The sequence below is a fragment of the Phyllobates terribilis genome, unplaced genomic scaffold, assembly GCF_046119375.1.
Source record: "Phyllobates terribilis strain yellow unplaced genomic scaffold, ASM4611937v1 Scaffold_1__5_contigs__length_1240528914, whole genome shotgun sequence".
NCBI classification, from domain to species: domain Eukaryota; kingdom Metazoa; phylum Chordata; class Amphibia; order Anura; family Dendrobatidae; genus Phyllobates; species Phyllobates terribilis.
This window is the reverse complement of record NW_027362761.1, coordinates 1,215,571,709-1,215,586,297: the sequence shown is the minus strand read 5'-3', so window position 1 is coordinate 1,215,586,297 and position 14,589 is coordinate 1,215,571,709. Positions and strand designations below refer to the sequence as shown.

The window sequence follows — 14,589 nt, the reverse complement described above, 5'->3', positions numbered from 1 at the left end:
CACCAGGGATTATATACTGACTATAACACTGACCACCAGGGTTTATATACTGACCATAACACTAATCATCAGGGATTATATACTGACTATAACACTGACCACCAGGGATTATATACTGACTATAACACTGACCACCAGGGATTATATACTGACTATAACACTGACGACCAGGGATTATATATTGTATATAACACTGATCACCAGGATTATATACTGACTATAACAATGACCACCAAGGATTATATAGTGACTATAACACTGACCAACAGGAATTATATACTGACTATAACACTGACAACCAGGGATTATATACTGTCTATAACATTGACCACCAGGGATTATATACTGACTATAACACTGACCACCAGGGATTATATACTGACCATAACACTGATCACCGGGGATTATGCACTGACTATAACACTGACCACCAGGGATCATATACTGACTATAACACTGACCATCAGGAATTATATACTGACTATAACACTGACCACCAGGGATTATATTCTGACTATAACACTGACCACCAGGGATTATATACTGACTATAACACTGACCACCAGTGACTATATTCTGACTATAACACTGGCCACCAGGGATTATATACTGACTATAACACTGACCACCTGGGATTATATACTGACTATAACACTGACCACCTGGGATTATATACTGACTATAACACTGACCACCAGGGATTATATACTGACTATAACACTGACCACCAGGGATTATATACTGACTATAACACTGACCACCAGGGATTAAATACTGACTATAACACTGACCACCAGGGATTATATTCTGACTATAACACTGACCAACAGGGATTATATACTGACTATAACACTGATCATCAAGGATTATATACTGACTATATCACTGATCATCAGGGATTTTACACTGACTATAACACTGACCACCAGGGATTATATATTGTACATAACACTGATCACCAGGGATTATATACTGACTATAACACTGACCACCAGGGATTATATACTGACTATAACACTGACCACCAGGGATTATATACTGACTATAACACTGACCACCAGGGATTATATACTGACTATAACACTAACCACCAGGGATTATATACTAACTATAACACTGACCACCAGGGATTATATACTGACTATAACACTGACCACCAGGGTTTATATACTGACCATAACACTAATCATCAGGCATTATATACTGACTATAACACTGACCACCAGGGATTATATACTGACTATAACACTGACCACCAGGGATTATATACTGACTATAACACTGACGACCAGGGATTATATATTGTATATAACACTGATCACCAGGATTATATACTGACTATAACAATGACCACCAAGGATTATATAGTGACTATAACACTGACCAACAGGAATTATATACTGACTATAACACTGACCACCAGGGATTATATACTGTCTATAACATTGACCACCAGGGATTATATACTGACTATAACACTGACCACCAGGGATTATATACTGACTATAACACTGATCACCGGGGATTATGTACTGACTATAACACTGACCACCAGGGATCATATACTGACTATAACACTGACCATCAGGAATTATATACTGACTATAACACTGACCACCAGGGATTATATACTGACTATAACACTGACCACCAGAGATTATATACTGACTATAACACTGACCACCAGTGACTATATACTGACTATAACACTGGCCACCAGGGATTATATATTGACTATAACACTGGCCACCAGGGATTATATACTGACTATAACAATGACCACCGAGGATTATATACTGACTATAACACTGACCACCAGGGATTATATACTGACTATAACACTGGCCACCAGTGACTATATACTGACTATAACACTGGCCATCAGGGATTATATACTGACTATAACACTGATCATCAGGGAGTATGTACTGACTATAACACTGACCACCAGGGATTATATACTGACTATAACACTGATCATCAGGGAGTATGTTCTGACTATAACACTGACCACCAGGGATTATATACTGACTATAACACTGATCATCTGGGAGTATGTACTGACTATAACACTGATCACCTTGGATTATGTACTGACTATAACACTGACCACCAGGGATTATATACTGACTATAACACTGGCCACCAGGGATTATATACTGACTATAACACTGACCACCAGGGATTATATACTGTCTATAACATTGACGACCAGGGATTATATACTGACTATAACACTGATCACCGGGGATTATGTACTGACTATAACACTGGCCACCAGTGACTATATACTGACTATAACACTGGCCACCAGGGATTATATACTGACTATAACACTGACCACCTGGGATTATATACTGACTATAACACTGATCATCAGGGAGTATGTACTGACTATAACACTGATCACCTTGGATTATGTACTGACTATAACACTGACCACCAGGGATTATATACTGACTATAACACTGGCCACCAGGGATTATATACTGACTATAACACTGACCACCAGGGATTATATACTGTCTATAACATTGACGACCAGGGATTATATACTGACTATAACACTGATCACCGGGGATTATGTACTGACTATAACACTGACCACCAGGGACTGTATACACCACATACTCACCAGCTGGTTGGACACATCCCCGTGGTCTTTTCTGGTCATGCCTTCCCCGATCGCAGATTTCATGAGCCGGGACAGAGATGGCAGCACGTTGATCGGGGGGTAGATCTGAAATGTATTTATGATCTTCATTACTATATTTTGAACATAATGCAACAACTATAAATAGTGCCGCCATATCTAATGCCCAGTGAACACCTTGCCCCTATAAATGCCGCTATGGATTTACATAGGACTGCTGGTGAACCTGATTCCGCTATCTTTGCTCTGATCTTTACCCCACGGCATAAATCAATGGCAAGCTAAGGTCTACTCCATCTGCGCATCACGATGATGAAACGAAGGTGGAAATCAAGGAGAGATGCGGCTCACCTGTCTGTTGTGCAGTTGTCTGTCCACGTAGATCTGTCCTTCTGTGATGAAGCCCGTCAGGTCAGGGATGGGGTGAGTGATATCTGGAAGATGTGAGAATAAGCGATGTCATCAGAGAGCAGTGACATCATGTCAGGTCATTCCCAGAGAGCAGTGACATCATGTCAGGTCATTCTCAGAGAGCAGTGACATCATGTCAGGTCATTCTCAGAGAGCAGTGACATCACATCAGGTCATTCTCAGAGAGCAGTGACATCACGTCAGGTCATTCCCAGAGAACAGTGACATCATGTCAGGTCATTCTCAGAGAGCAGTGACATCATGTCAGGTCATTCTCAGAGAGCAGTGACATCATGTCAGGTCATTCTCAGAGAGCAGTGACATCACATCAGGTCATTCTCAGAGAGCAGTGACATCACGTCAGGTCATTCCCAGAGAACAGTGACATCATGTCAGGTCATTCTCAGAGAGCAGTGACATCATGTCAGGTCATTCTCAGAGAGCAGTGACATCATGTCAGGTCATTCTCAGAGAGCAGTGACATCACATCAGGTCATTCTCAGAGAGCAGTGACATCACGTCAGGTCATTCCCAGAGAACAGTGACATCATGTCAGGTCATTCCCAGAGAGCAGTGACATCACATCAGGTCATTCTCAGAGAGCAGTGACATCATGTCAGGTCATTCCCAGAGAGCAGTGACATCACATCAGGTCATTCTCAGAGAGCAGTGACATCACGTCAGGTCATTCTCAGAGAGCAGTGACATCATGACAGGTCATTCTCAGAGAGCAGTGACATCATGTCAGGTCATTCCAAGAGAGCAGTGACATCATGTCAGGTCATTCTCAGAGAGCAGTGACATCATGTCAGGTCATTCCCAGAGAGCAGTGACATCATGTCAGGTCATTCTCAGAGAGCAGTGACATCATGTCAGGTCATTCTCAGAGAGCAGTGACATCATGTCAGGTCATTCTCAGAGAGCAGTGACATCATGTCAGGTCATTCCCAGAGAGCAGTAACATCATGTCAGGTCATTCCCAGAGAGCAGTGACATCATGTCAGGTCATTCTCAGAGAGCAGTGACATCATGTCAGGTCATTCCCAGAGAGCAGTGACATCACGTCAGGTCATTCCCAGAGAGCAGTGACATCATGTCAGGTCATTCTCAGAGAGCAGTGACATCATGACAGGTCATCCTCAGAGAGCAGTGACATCACGTTAGGTCATTCCCAGAGAACAGTGACATCATGTCAGGTCATTCCCAGAGAGCAGTGACATCACATCATGTCATTCCCACAGAGCAGTGACATCATGTCAGGTCATTCCCACAGAGCAGTGACATCACATCATGTCATTCCCAGAGAGCAGTGACATCATGTCAGGTCATTCTCAGAGAGCAGTGACATCATGTCAGGTCATTCCCAGAGAGCAGTGACATCATGTCAGGTCATTCCCAGAGAGCAGTGACATCACATCAGGTCATTCCCAGAGAGCAGTGACATCATGTCAGGTCATTCTCAGAGAGCAGTGACATCACGTCAGGTCATTCTCAGAGAGCAGTGACATCATGTCAGGTCATTCCCAGAGAGCAGTGACATCACATCAGGTCATTCTCAGAGAGCAGTGACATCATGTCAGGTCATTCCCAGAGAGCAGTGACATCATGTCAGGTCATTCCCAGAGAGCAGTGACATCATGTCAGGTCATTCTCAGAGAGCAGTGACATCATGTCAGGTCATTCCCAGAGAGCCGTGACATCACGTCAGGTCATTCCCAGAGAGCAGTGACATCATGTCAGGTCATTCCCAGAGAGCAGTGACATCATGTCAGGTCATTCTCAGAGAGCAGTGACATTACGTCAGGTCATTCTCAGAGAGCAGTGATATCATGTCAGGTCATTCCCAGAGAGCAATGACATCATGTCAGGTCATTCTCAGAGAGCAGTGACATCATGTCAGGTCATTCCCAGAGAGCAATGACATCATGTCAGGTCATTCTCAGAGAGCAGTGACATCATGTCAGGTCATTCCCAGAGAGCAGTGACATCACATCAGGTCATTCTCAGAGAGCAGTGACATCACATCAGGTCATTCTCTTAGGGCAGTGACATCATGTCAGGTCATTCTCAGAGAGCAATGACATCATGTCAGGTCATTCTCAGAGAGCAATGACATCATGTCAGGTCATTCCCAGAGAGCAGTGACATCATGTCAGGTCATTCTCAGAGAGCAGTGACATCATGTCAGGTCATTCTCAGAGAGCAGTGACATCATGTCAGGTCATTCTCAGAGAGCAATGACATCATGTCAGGTCATTCTCAGAGAGCAGTGACATCATGTCAGGTCATTCTCAGAGAGCAGTGACATCATGTCAGGTCATTCCCAGAGAGCAGTGACATCATGTCAGGTCATTCCCAGAGAGCAGTGACATCATGTCAGGTCATTCTCAGAGAGCAGTGACATCATGTCAGGTCATTCTCAGAGAGCAGTGACATCACATCAGGTCATTCTCTCAGGGCAGTGACATCATGTCAGGTCATTCTCAGAGAGCAATGACATCATGTCAGGTCATTCTCAGAGAGCAGTGACATCATGTCAGGTCATTCCCAGAGAGCAGTGACATCATGTCAGGTCATTCTCAGAGAGCAGTGATATCATGTCAGGTCATTTCCAGAGAGCAGTGACATCATGTCAGGTCATTCTCAGAGAGCAGTGACATCATGTCAGGTCATTCTCAGAGAGCAGTGACATCATGTCAGGTCATTCTCAGAGAGCAGTGACATCACATCAGGTCATTCTCAGAGAGCAGTGACATCACGTCAGGTCATTCCCAGAGAACAGTGACATCATGTCAGGTCATTCCCAGAGAGCAGTGACATCACATCAGGTCATTCTCAGAGAGCAGTGACATCATGTCAGGTCATTCCCAGAGAGCAGTGACATCACATCAGGTCATTCTCAGAGAGCAGTGACATCACGTCAGGTCATTCTCAGAGAGCAGTGACATCATGACAGGTCATTCTCAGAGAGCATTGACATCATGTCAGGTCATTCTCAGAGAGCAGTGACATCATGTCAGGTCATTCCCAGAGAGCAGTGACATCATGTCAGGTCATTCTCAGAGAGCAGTGACATCATGTCAGGTCATTCTCAGAGAGCAGTGACATCATGTCAGGTCATTCTCAGAGAGCAGTGACATCATGTCAGGTCATTCCCAGAGAGCAGTAACATCATGTCAGGTCATTCCCAGAGAGCAGTGACATCATGTCAGGTCATTCTCAGAGAGCAGTGACATCATGTCAGGTCATTCCCAGAGAGCAGTGACATCACGTCAGGTCATTCCCAGAGAGCAGTGACATCATGTCAGGTCATTCTCAGAGAGCAGTGACATCATGACAGGTCATCCTCAGAGAGCAGTGACATCACGTTAGGTCATTCCCAGAGAACAGTGACATCATGTCAGGTCATTCCCAGAGAGCAGTGACATCACATCATGTCATTCCCACAGAGCAGTGACATCATGTCAGGTCATTCCCACAGAGCAGTGACATCACATCATGTCATTCCCAGAGAGCAGTGACATCATGTCAGGTCATTCTCAGAGAGCAGTGACATCATGTCAGGTCATTCCCAGAGAGCAGTGACATCATGTCAGGTCATTCCCAGAGAGCAGTGACATCACATCAGGTCATTCCCAGAGAGCAGTGACATCATGTCAGGTCATTCTCAGAGAGCAGTGACATCACGTCAGGTCATTCTCAGAGAGCAGTGACATCATGTCAGGTCATTCCCAGAGAGCAGTGACATCACATCAGGTCATTCTCAGAGAGCAGTGACATCATGTCAGGTCATTCCCAGAGAGCAGTGACATCATGTCAGGTCATTCCCAGAGAGCAGTGACATCATGTCAGGTCATTCTCAGAGAGCAGTGACATCATGTCAGGTCATTCCCAGAGAGCCGTGACATCACGTCAGGTCATTCCCAGAGAGCAGTGACATCATGTCAGGTCATTCCCAGAGAGCAGTGACATCATGTCAGGTCATTCTCAGAGAGCAGTGACATTACGTCAGGTCATTCTCAGAGAGCAGTGATATCATGTCAGGTCATTCCCAGAGAGCAATGACATCATGTCAGGTCATTCTCAGAGAGCAGTGACATCATGTCAGGTCATTCCCAGAGAGCAATGACATCATGTCAGGTCATTCTCAGAGAGCAGTGACATCATGTCAGGTCATTCCCAGAGAGCAGTGACATCACATCAGGTCATTCTCAGAGAGCAGTGACATCACATCAGGTCATTCTCTTAGGGCAGTGACATCATGTCAGGTCATTCTCAGAGAGCAATGACATCATGTCAGGTCATTCTCAGAGAGCAATGACATCATGTCAGGTCATTCCCAGAGAGCAGTGACATCATGTCAGGTCATTCTCAGAGAGCAGTGACATCATGTCAGGTCATTCTCAGAGAGCAGTGACATCATGTCAGGTCATTCTCAGAGAGCAATGACATCATGTCAGGTCATTCTCAGAGAGCAGTGACATCATGTCAGGTCATTCTCAGAGAGCAGTGACATCATGTCAGGTCATTCCCAGAGAGCAGTGACATCATGTCAGGTCATTCCCAGAGAGCAGTGACATCATGTCAGGTCATTCTCAGAGAGCAGTGACATCATGTCAGGTCATTCTCAGAGAGCAGTGACATCACATCAGGTCATTCTCTCAGGGCAGTGACATCATGTCAGGTCATTCTCAGAGAGCAATGACATCATGTCAGGTCATTCTCAGAGAGCAGTGACATCATGTCAGGTCATTCCCAGAGAGCAGTGACATCATGTCAGGTCATTCTCAGAGAGCAGTGATATCATGTCAGGTCATTTCCAGAGAGCAGTGACATTATGTCAGGTCATTCCCAGAGAGCAGTGACATCATGTCAGGTCATTCTCAGAGAACAGTGACATCATGTCAGGTCATTCTCAGAGAACAGTGACATCATGTCAGGTCATTCCCAGAGCGCATTGACATCATGTCAGGTCATTCTCAGAGAGCAATGACATCATGTCAGGTCATTCTCAGAGAGCAGTGACATCATGTCAGGTCATTCTCAGAGAGCAGTGACATCATGTCAGGTCATTCTCAGAGAGCAGTGACATCACATCAGGTCATTCCCAGAGAGCAATGACATCATGTCAGGTCATTCTCAGAGAGCAATGACATCATGTCAGGTCATTCTCAGAGAGCAGTGACATCATGTCAGGTCATTCTCAGAGAGCAGTGACATCATGTCAGGTCATTCTCAGAGAGCAATGACATCATGTCAGTTCATTCTCAGAGAGCAGTGACATCATGTCAGGTCATTCTCAGAGAGCAGTGACATCATGTTAGGTCATTCCCAGAGAGCAGTGACATCACATCAGGTCATTCTCTTAGGGCAGTGACGTCATGTCAGGTCATTCTCAGAGAGCAGTGACATCATGTCAGGTCATTCCCAGAGAGCAGTGACATCACATCAGGTCATTCTCTTAGGGCAGTGACGTCATGTCAGGTCATTCTCAGAGAGCAGTGACATCATGTCAGGTCATTCCCAGAGAGCAGTGACATCATGTCAGGTCATTCCCAGAGAGCAGTGACATCATGTTCAGGTCATTCCCAGAGAGCAGTGACATCATGTCAGGTCATTCTCAGAGAGCAGTGACATCATGTCAGGTCATTCCCAGAGAGCAGTGACATCATGTCAGGTCATTCTCAGAGAGCAGTGACATCATGTTCAGGTCATTCCCAGAGAGCAGTGACATCATGTCAGATCATTCTCAGAGAGCAGTGACATCATGTCAGGTCATTCTCAGAGAGCAATGACATCATGTCAGGTCATTCCCAGAGAGCAGTGACATCACATCAGGTCATTCTCTTAGGGCAGTGACATCATGTCAGGTCATTCTCAGAGAGCAGTGACATCATGTCAGGTCATTCTCAGAGAGCAATGACATCATGTCAGGTCATTCCCAGAGAGCAGTGACATCATGTTCAGGTCATTCCCAGAGAGCAGTGACATCATGTCAGGTCATTCTCAGAGAGCAGTGACATCATGTCAGGTTATTCCCAGAGAGCAGTGACATCATGTCAGGTCATTCCCAGAGAGCAGTGACATCATGTCAGGTCATTCTCAGAGATCAGTGACATCACGTCAGGTTATTCCCAGAGAGCAGTGACATCATGTCAGGTCATTCCAAGAGAGCAGTGACATCATGTCAGGTCATTCTCAGAGAGCAGTGACATCATGTCAGGTCATTCCCAGAGAGCAGTGACATCATGTCAGGTCATTCTCTTAGGGCAGTGACATCATGTCAGGTCATTCCCAGAGAGCAGTGACATCACATCAGGTCATTCTCTTAGGGCAGTGACATCATGTCAGGTCATTCCCAGAGAGCAGTGACATCACATCAGGTCATTCTCTTAGGGCAGTGACATCATGTCAGGTCATTCTCAGAGAGCAATGACATCATGTCAGGTCATTCCCAGAGAGCAGTGACATCATGTTCAGGTCATTCCCAGAGAGCAGTGACATCATGTCAGGTCATTCTCAGAGAGCAGTGACATCATGTCAGGTCATTCCCAGAGAGCAGTGACATCATGTCAGGTCATTCCCAGAGGGCAGTGACATCATGTCAGGTCATTCCAAGAGAGCAGTGACATCATGTCAGGTCATTCTCAGAGAGCAGTGACATCATGTCAGGTCATTCCCAGAGAGCAGTGACATCACATCAGGTCATTCTCAGAGAGCAGTGACATCACATCAGGTCATTCTCTTAGGGCAGTGACATCATGTCAGGTCATTCTCAGAGAGCAATGACATCATGTCAGGTCATTCTCAGAGAGCAATGACATCATGTCAGGTCATTCCCAGAGAGCAGTGACATCATGTCAGGTCATTCTCAGAGAGCAGTGACATCATGTCAGGTCATTCTCAGAGAGCAGTGACATCATGTCAGGTCATTCTCAGAGAGCAATGACATCATGTCAGGTCATTCTCAGAGAGCAGTGACATCATGTCAGGTCATTCTCAGAGAGCAGTGACATCATGTCAGGTCATTCCCAGAGAGCAGTGACATCATGTCAGGTCATTCCCAGAGAGCAGTGACATCATGTCAGGTCATTCTCAGAGAGCAGTGACATCATGTCAGGTCATTCTCAGAGAGCAGTGACATCACATCAGGTCATTCTCTCAGGGCAGTGACATCATGTCAGGTCATTCTCAGAGAGCAATGACATCATGTCAGGTCATTCTCAGAGAGCAGTGACATCATGTCAGGTCATTCCCAGAGAGCAGTGACATCATGTCAGGTCATTCTCAGAGAGCAGTGATATCATGTCAGGTCATTTCCAGAGAGCAGTGACATTATGTCAGGTCATTCCCAGAGAGCAGTGACATCATGTCAGGTCATTCTCAGAGAACAGTGACATCATGTCAGGTCATTCTCAGAGAACAGTGACATCATGTCAGGTCATTCCCAGAGCGCATTGACATCATGTCAGGTCATTCTCAGAGAGCAATGACATCATGTCAGGTCATTCTCAGAGAGCAGTGACATCATGTCAGGTCATTCTCAGAGAGCAGTGACATCATGTCAGGTCATTCTCAGAGAGCAGTGACATCACATCAGGTCATTCCCAGAGAGCAATGACATCATGTCAGGTCATTCTCAGAGAGCAATGACATCATGTCAGGTCATTCTCAGAGAGCAGTGACATCATGTCAGGTCATTCTCAGAGAGCAGTGACATCATGTCAGGTCATTCTCAGAGAGCAATGACATCATGTCAGTTCATTCTCAGAGAGCAGTGACATCATGTCAGGTCATTCTCAGAGAGCAGTGACATCATGTTAGGTCATTCCCAGAGAGCAGTGACATCACATCAGGTCATTCTCTTAGGGCAGTGACGTCATGTCAGGTCATTCTCAGAGAGCAGTGACATCATGTCAGGTCATTCCCAGAGAGCAGTGACATCACATCAGGTCATTCTCTTAGGGCAGTGACGTCATGTCAGGTCATTCTCAGAGAGCAGTGACATCATGTCAGGTCATTCCCAGAGAGCAGTGACATCATGTCAGGTCATTCCCAGAGAGCAGTGACATCATGTTCAGGTCATTCCCAGAGAGCAGTGACATCATGTCAGGTCATTCTCAGAGAGCAGTGACATCATGTCAGGTCATTCCCAGAGAGCAGTGACATCATGTCAGGTCATTCTCAGAGAGCAGTGACATCATGTTCAGGTCATTCCCAGAGAGCAGTGACATCATGTCAGATCATTCTCAGAGAGCAGTGACATCATGTCAGGTCATTCTCAGAGAGCAATGACATCATGTCAGGTCATTCCCAGAGAGCAGTGACATCACATCAGGTCATTCTCTTAGGGCAGTGACATCATGTCAGGTCATTCTCAGAGAGCAGTGACATCATGTCAGGTCATTCTCAGAGAGCAATGACATCATGTCAGGTCATTCCCAGAGAGCAGTGACATCATGTTCAGGTCATTCCCAGAGAGCAGTGACATCATGTCAGGTCATTCTCAGAGAGCAGTGACATCATGTCAGGTTATTCCCAGAGAGCAGTGACATCATGTCAGGTCATTCCCAGAGAGCAGTGACATCATGTCAGGTCATTCTCAGAGATCAGTGACATCATGTCAGGTTATTCCCAGAGAGCAGTGACATCATGTCAGGTTATTCCCAGAGAGCAGTGACATCATGTCAGGTCATTCCAAGAGAGCAGTGACATCATGTCAGGTCATTCTCAGAGAGCAGTGACATCATGTCAGGTCATTCCCAGAGAGCAGTGACATCATGTCAGGTCATTCTCTTAGGGCAGTGACATCATGTCAGGTCATTCCCAGAGAGCAGTGACATCACATCAGGTCATTCTCTTAGGGCAGTGACATCATGTCAGGTCATTCCCAGAGAGCAGTGACATCACATCAGGTCATTCTCTTAGGGCAGTGACATCATGTCAGGTCATTCTCAGAGAGCAATGACATCATGTCAGGTCATTCCCAGAGAGCAGTGACATCATGTTCAGGTCATTCCCAGAGAGCAGTGACATCATGTCAGGTCATTCTCAGAGAGCAGTGACATCATGTCAGGTCATTCCCAGAGAGCAGTGACATCATGTCAGGTCATTCCCAGAGGGCAGTGACATCATGTCAGGTCATTCCAAGAGAGCAGTGACATCATGTCAGGTCATTCCCAGAGGGCAGTGACATCATGTCAGGTCATTCCAAGAGAGCAGTGACATCATGTCAGGTCATTCTCAGAGAGCAGTGACATCACATCAGGTCATTCTCTTAGGGCAGTGACATCACATCAGGTCATTCTCTTAGGGCAGTGACATCACATCAGGTCATTTTCTTAGGGCAGTGACATCACATCAGGTCATTCTCTTAGGGCAGTGACATCACAACAGGTCATTCTCTTAGGGCAGTGACTTCACATCAGGTCATTTTCTTAGGGCAGTGACATCACATCAGGTCATTTTCTTAGGGCAGTGACATCACATCAGGTCATTCTCTTAGGGCAGTGACATCACATCAGGTCATTCTCTTAGCGCAGTTGCATCACATCAGGTCATTTTCTTAGGGCAGTGACATCACATCAGGTATATCACTTAGATGATCAGTGTGCTGCATGTGTCCTCCAGGGGAAATGTGCCTCACATTGTGCCATCATAGACTTTCAGGATACTTTGATGTATTTTAGGCTTGGGGGTATTGGGAAACCCAATGATGGAGGCTCCTGGGTTTTCTACCTCCTCACATAATTTACCAATAGAAGAGGAAGGACGTCAAGAGGCAGGAAGAAAACCGGACATCACCAGACCCAACATTCCCAGGCATGAAACATCTGCAAGCCGAGAAGCCACCTCTTGCTAGAGATGTTGGCACATCGTGGATACTCACCATCATTAGGCATGGTGAGGATCGGTATCTGGGTGATAGATCCGGTCCTTCCCTCCACCCGGCCAGCTCGTTCATAGATAGTGGCCAAGTCAGTGTACATATAGCCGGGAAAGCCACGACGGCCGGGGACCTCCTCTCGAGCTGCTGAGACCTGCGAGGTAATTAAAGATAGTTGTATATTCCAACTGGAATCATTTGTGATGGATGGTTCCCACCTGGGACAGGTTTAGTTTGGACTGATCGTCAGGTTCTGTACCAGTCAGGGTTCTCCTGTCTAGCAGGGACGTAGTGAACCGGTCCTACTCCACCAGTCTGGAACTAGTGATGTCACTTTGTCTGACAATAATGTCACCGAATGCAAGAAGGTCAACTGTTGGACCTACTGGGTATGATAAGCCTATGCCAAAGGTTCAGGCCTAAGTCCTCAGGGGCGACATGGGGACTCTCTCAGCTGTCATTACGCCCCCTATTGACTATCGTCCTCTCTGAAATGAGAAATGACAATATGAAGCCTCCTGGATGTTCAAGAACCACATGACAGATGTGTCCACCATAAGCTTTTCCTGAATTTAGTTGAGGACTCCACTTCTCCACTTTATCACGAAAAATGTATTGCGAGATGCCAGCAATTCACATCACAACCACCGGATGGCCACAGACAGATGAGTAAAGCGTGGACATCTCCTGACTAAGTATCCCAAAGTCATGTTTTCTGTTTTTGTTTTCCAGCTATGCTTATTACCTCACGTAGAGCCTCAGCGTAGGAGCTCATGTCTGTGAGGATGACGAGCACATGCTTCTCACACTGGTAGGCCAGGTACTCCGCCTCGGTGAGCGCCAGGCGAGGAGTGATGATCCTCTCGATGCTGAGGAACAATAACGTCACAGGACAGAGTTATTCACCAGGAGGACAACCCCCGAGGGACTAATACGAGGGTCCTGTTTAATGTCACTTACGTCGGATCATTGGCTAAATTCAAGAACAGGCAGACGTTATCCATGGATCCGTTTTCCTCAAAGTCGGACTTGAAGAACCGGGCCGTCTCCATGTTTACCTATAAGGGATGACAATATGGGCAGATTCCGTCCATTACGATTCACAGATGACCGGAGGAGAGGAGGTGGCTGTATTGGACGACTTACACCCATCGCGGCAAACACAATGGCAAAATTATCGTCGTGGTAATCCATGACGTCCTTCGATTTCTTCACCAGCCCGGCCTGTCTGCAAATCTGAGCGGCGATCTGTGGGGGGAGAGAAGAGAGACCCTGGATAACAGCAGATTCTCCGGTCTCTTATTCTAGACTGTCTTTTGTGTTGAGTGTGTGGGAGACGGGGGGATCTTGTAATAACGGACAATGAAATCAAAAATTTCACCTGTACATTCCAACACTTGGGATCTAGAGCAGTGGAATGCTGACACTTGGGATCTAGAGCAGTGGAATGCTGACACTTGGGATCTAGAGCAGTGGAATGCTGACACTTGGGATCTAGAGCAGTGGAATGCTGACACTTGGGATCTAGAGCAGTGGAATGCTGACACTTGGGATCTAGAGCAGTGGAATGCTGACACTTGGGATCTAGAGCAGCGGAATGCTGACACTTGGGATCTAGAGCACTGGAATGCTGACACTT

The 14,589-nt window shown here is 46.1% G+C and overlaps 1 protein-coding gene across 1 annotated transcript in view; it reads right to left on the bottom strand.

Moving 5' to 3' along the window:
* ATP6V1B1 (ATPase H+ transporting V1 subunit B1) overlaps positions 1–14,589 on the bottom strand; it is a 379,213-nt gene that overhangs the window by 69,026 nt on the left and 295,598 nt on the right. The window contains exons 7-12 of the mRNA XM_073649636.1: positions 14,097–14,198; positions 13,911–14,008; positions 13,696–13,819; positions 12,954–13,104; positions 3,005–3,087; positions 2,636–2,740 (exon numbers count right to left, since the gene is read on the bottom strand). Of these exons, the coding sequence (XP_073505737.1) occupies positions 2,636–2,740; positions 3,005–3,087; positions 12,954–13,104; positions 13,696–13,819; positions 13,911–14,008; positions 14,097–14,198 (663 nt within the window). The remainder of the gene's footprint in view (positions 1–2,635; positions 2,741–3,004; positions 3,088–12,953; positions 13,105–13,695; positions 13,820–13,910; positions 14,009–14,096; positions 14,199–14,589) is intronic.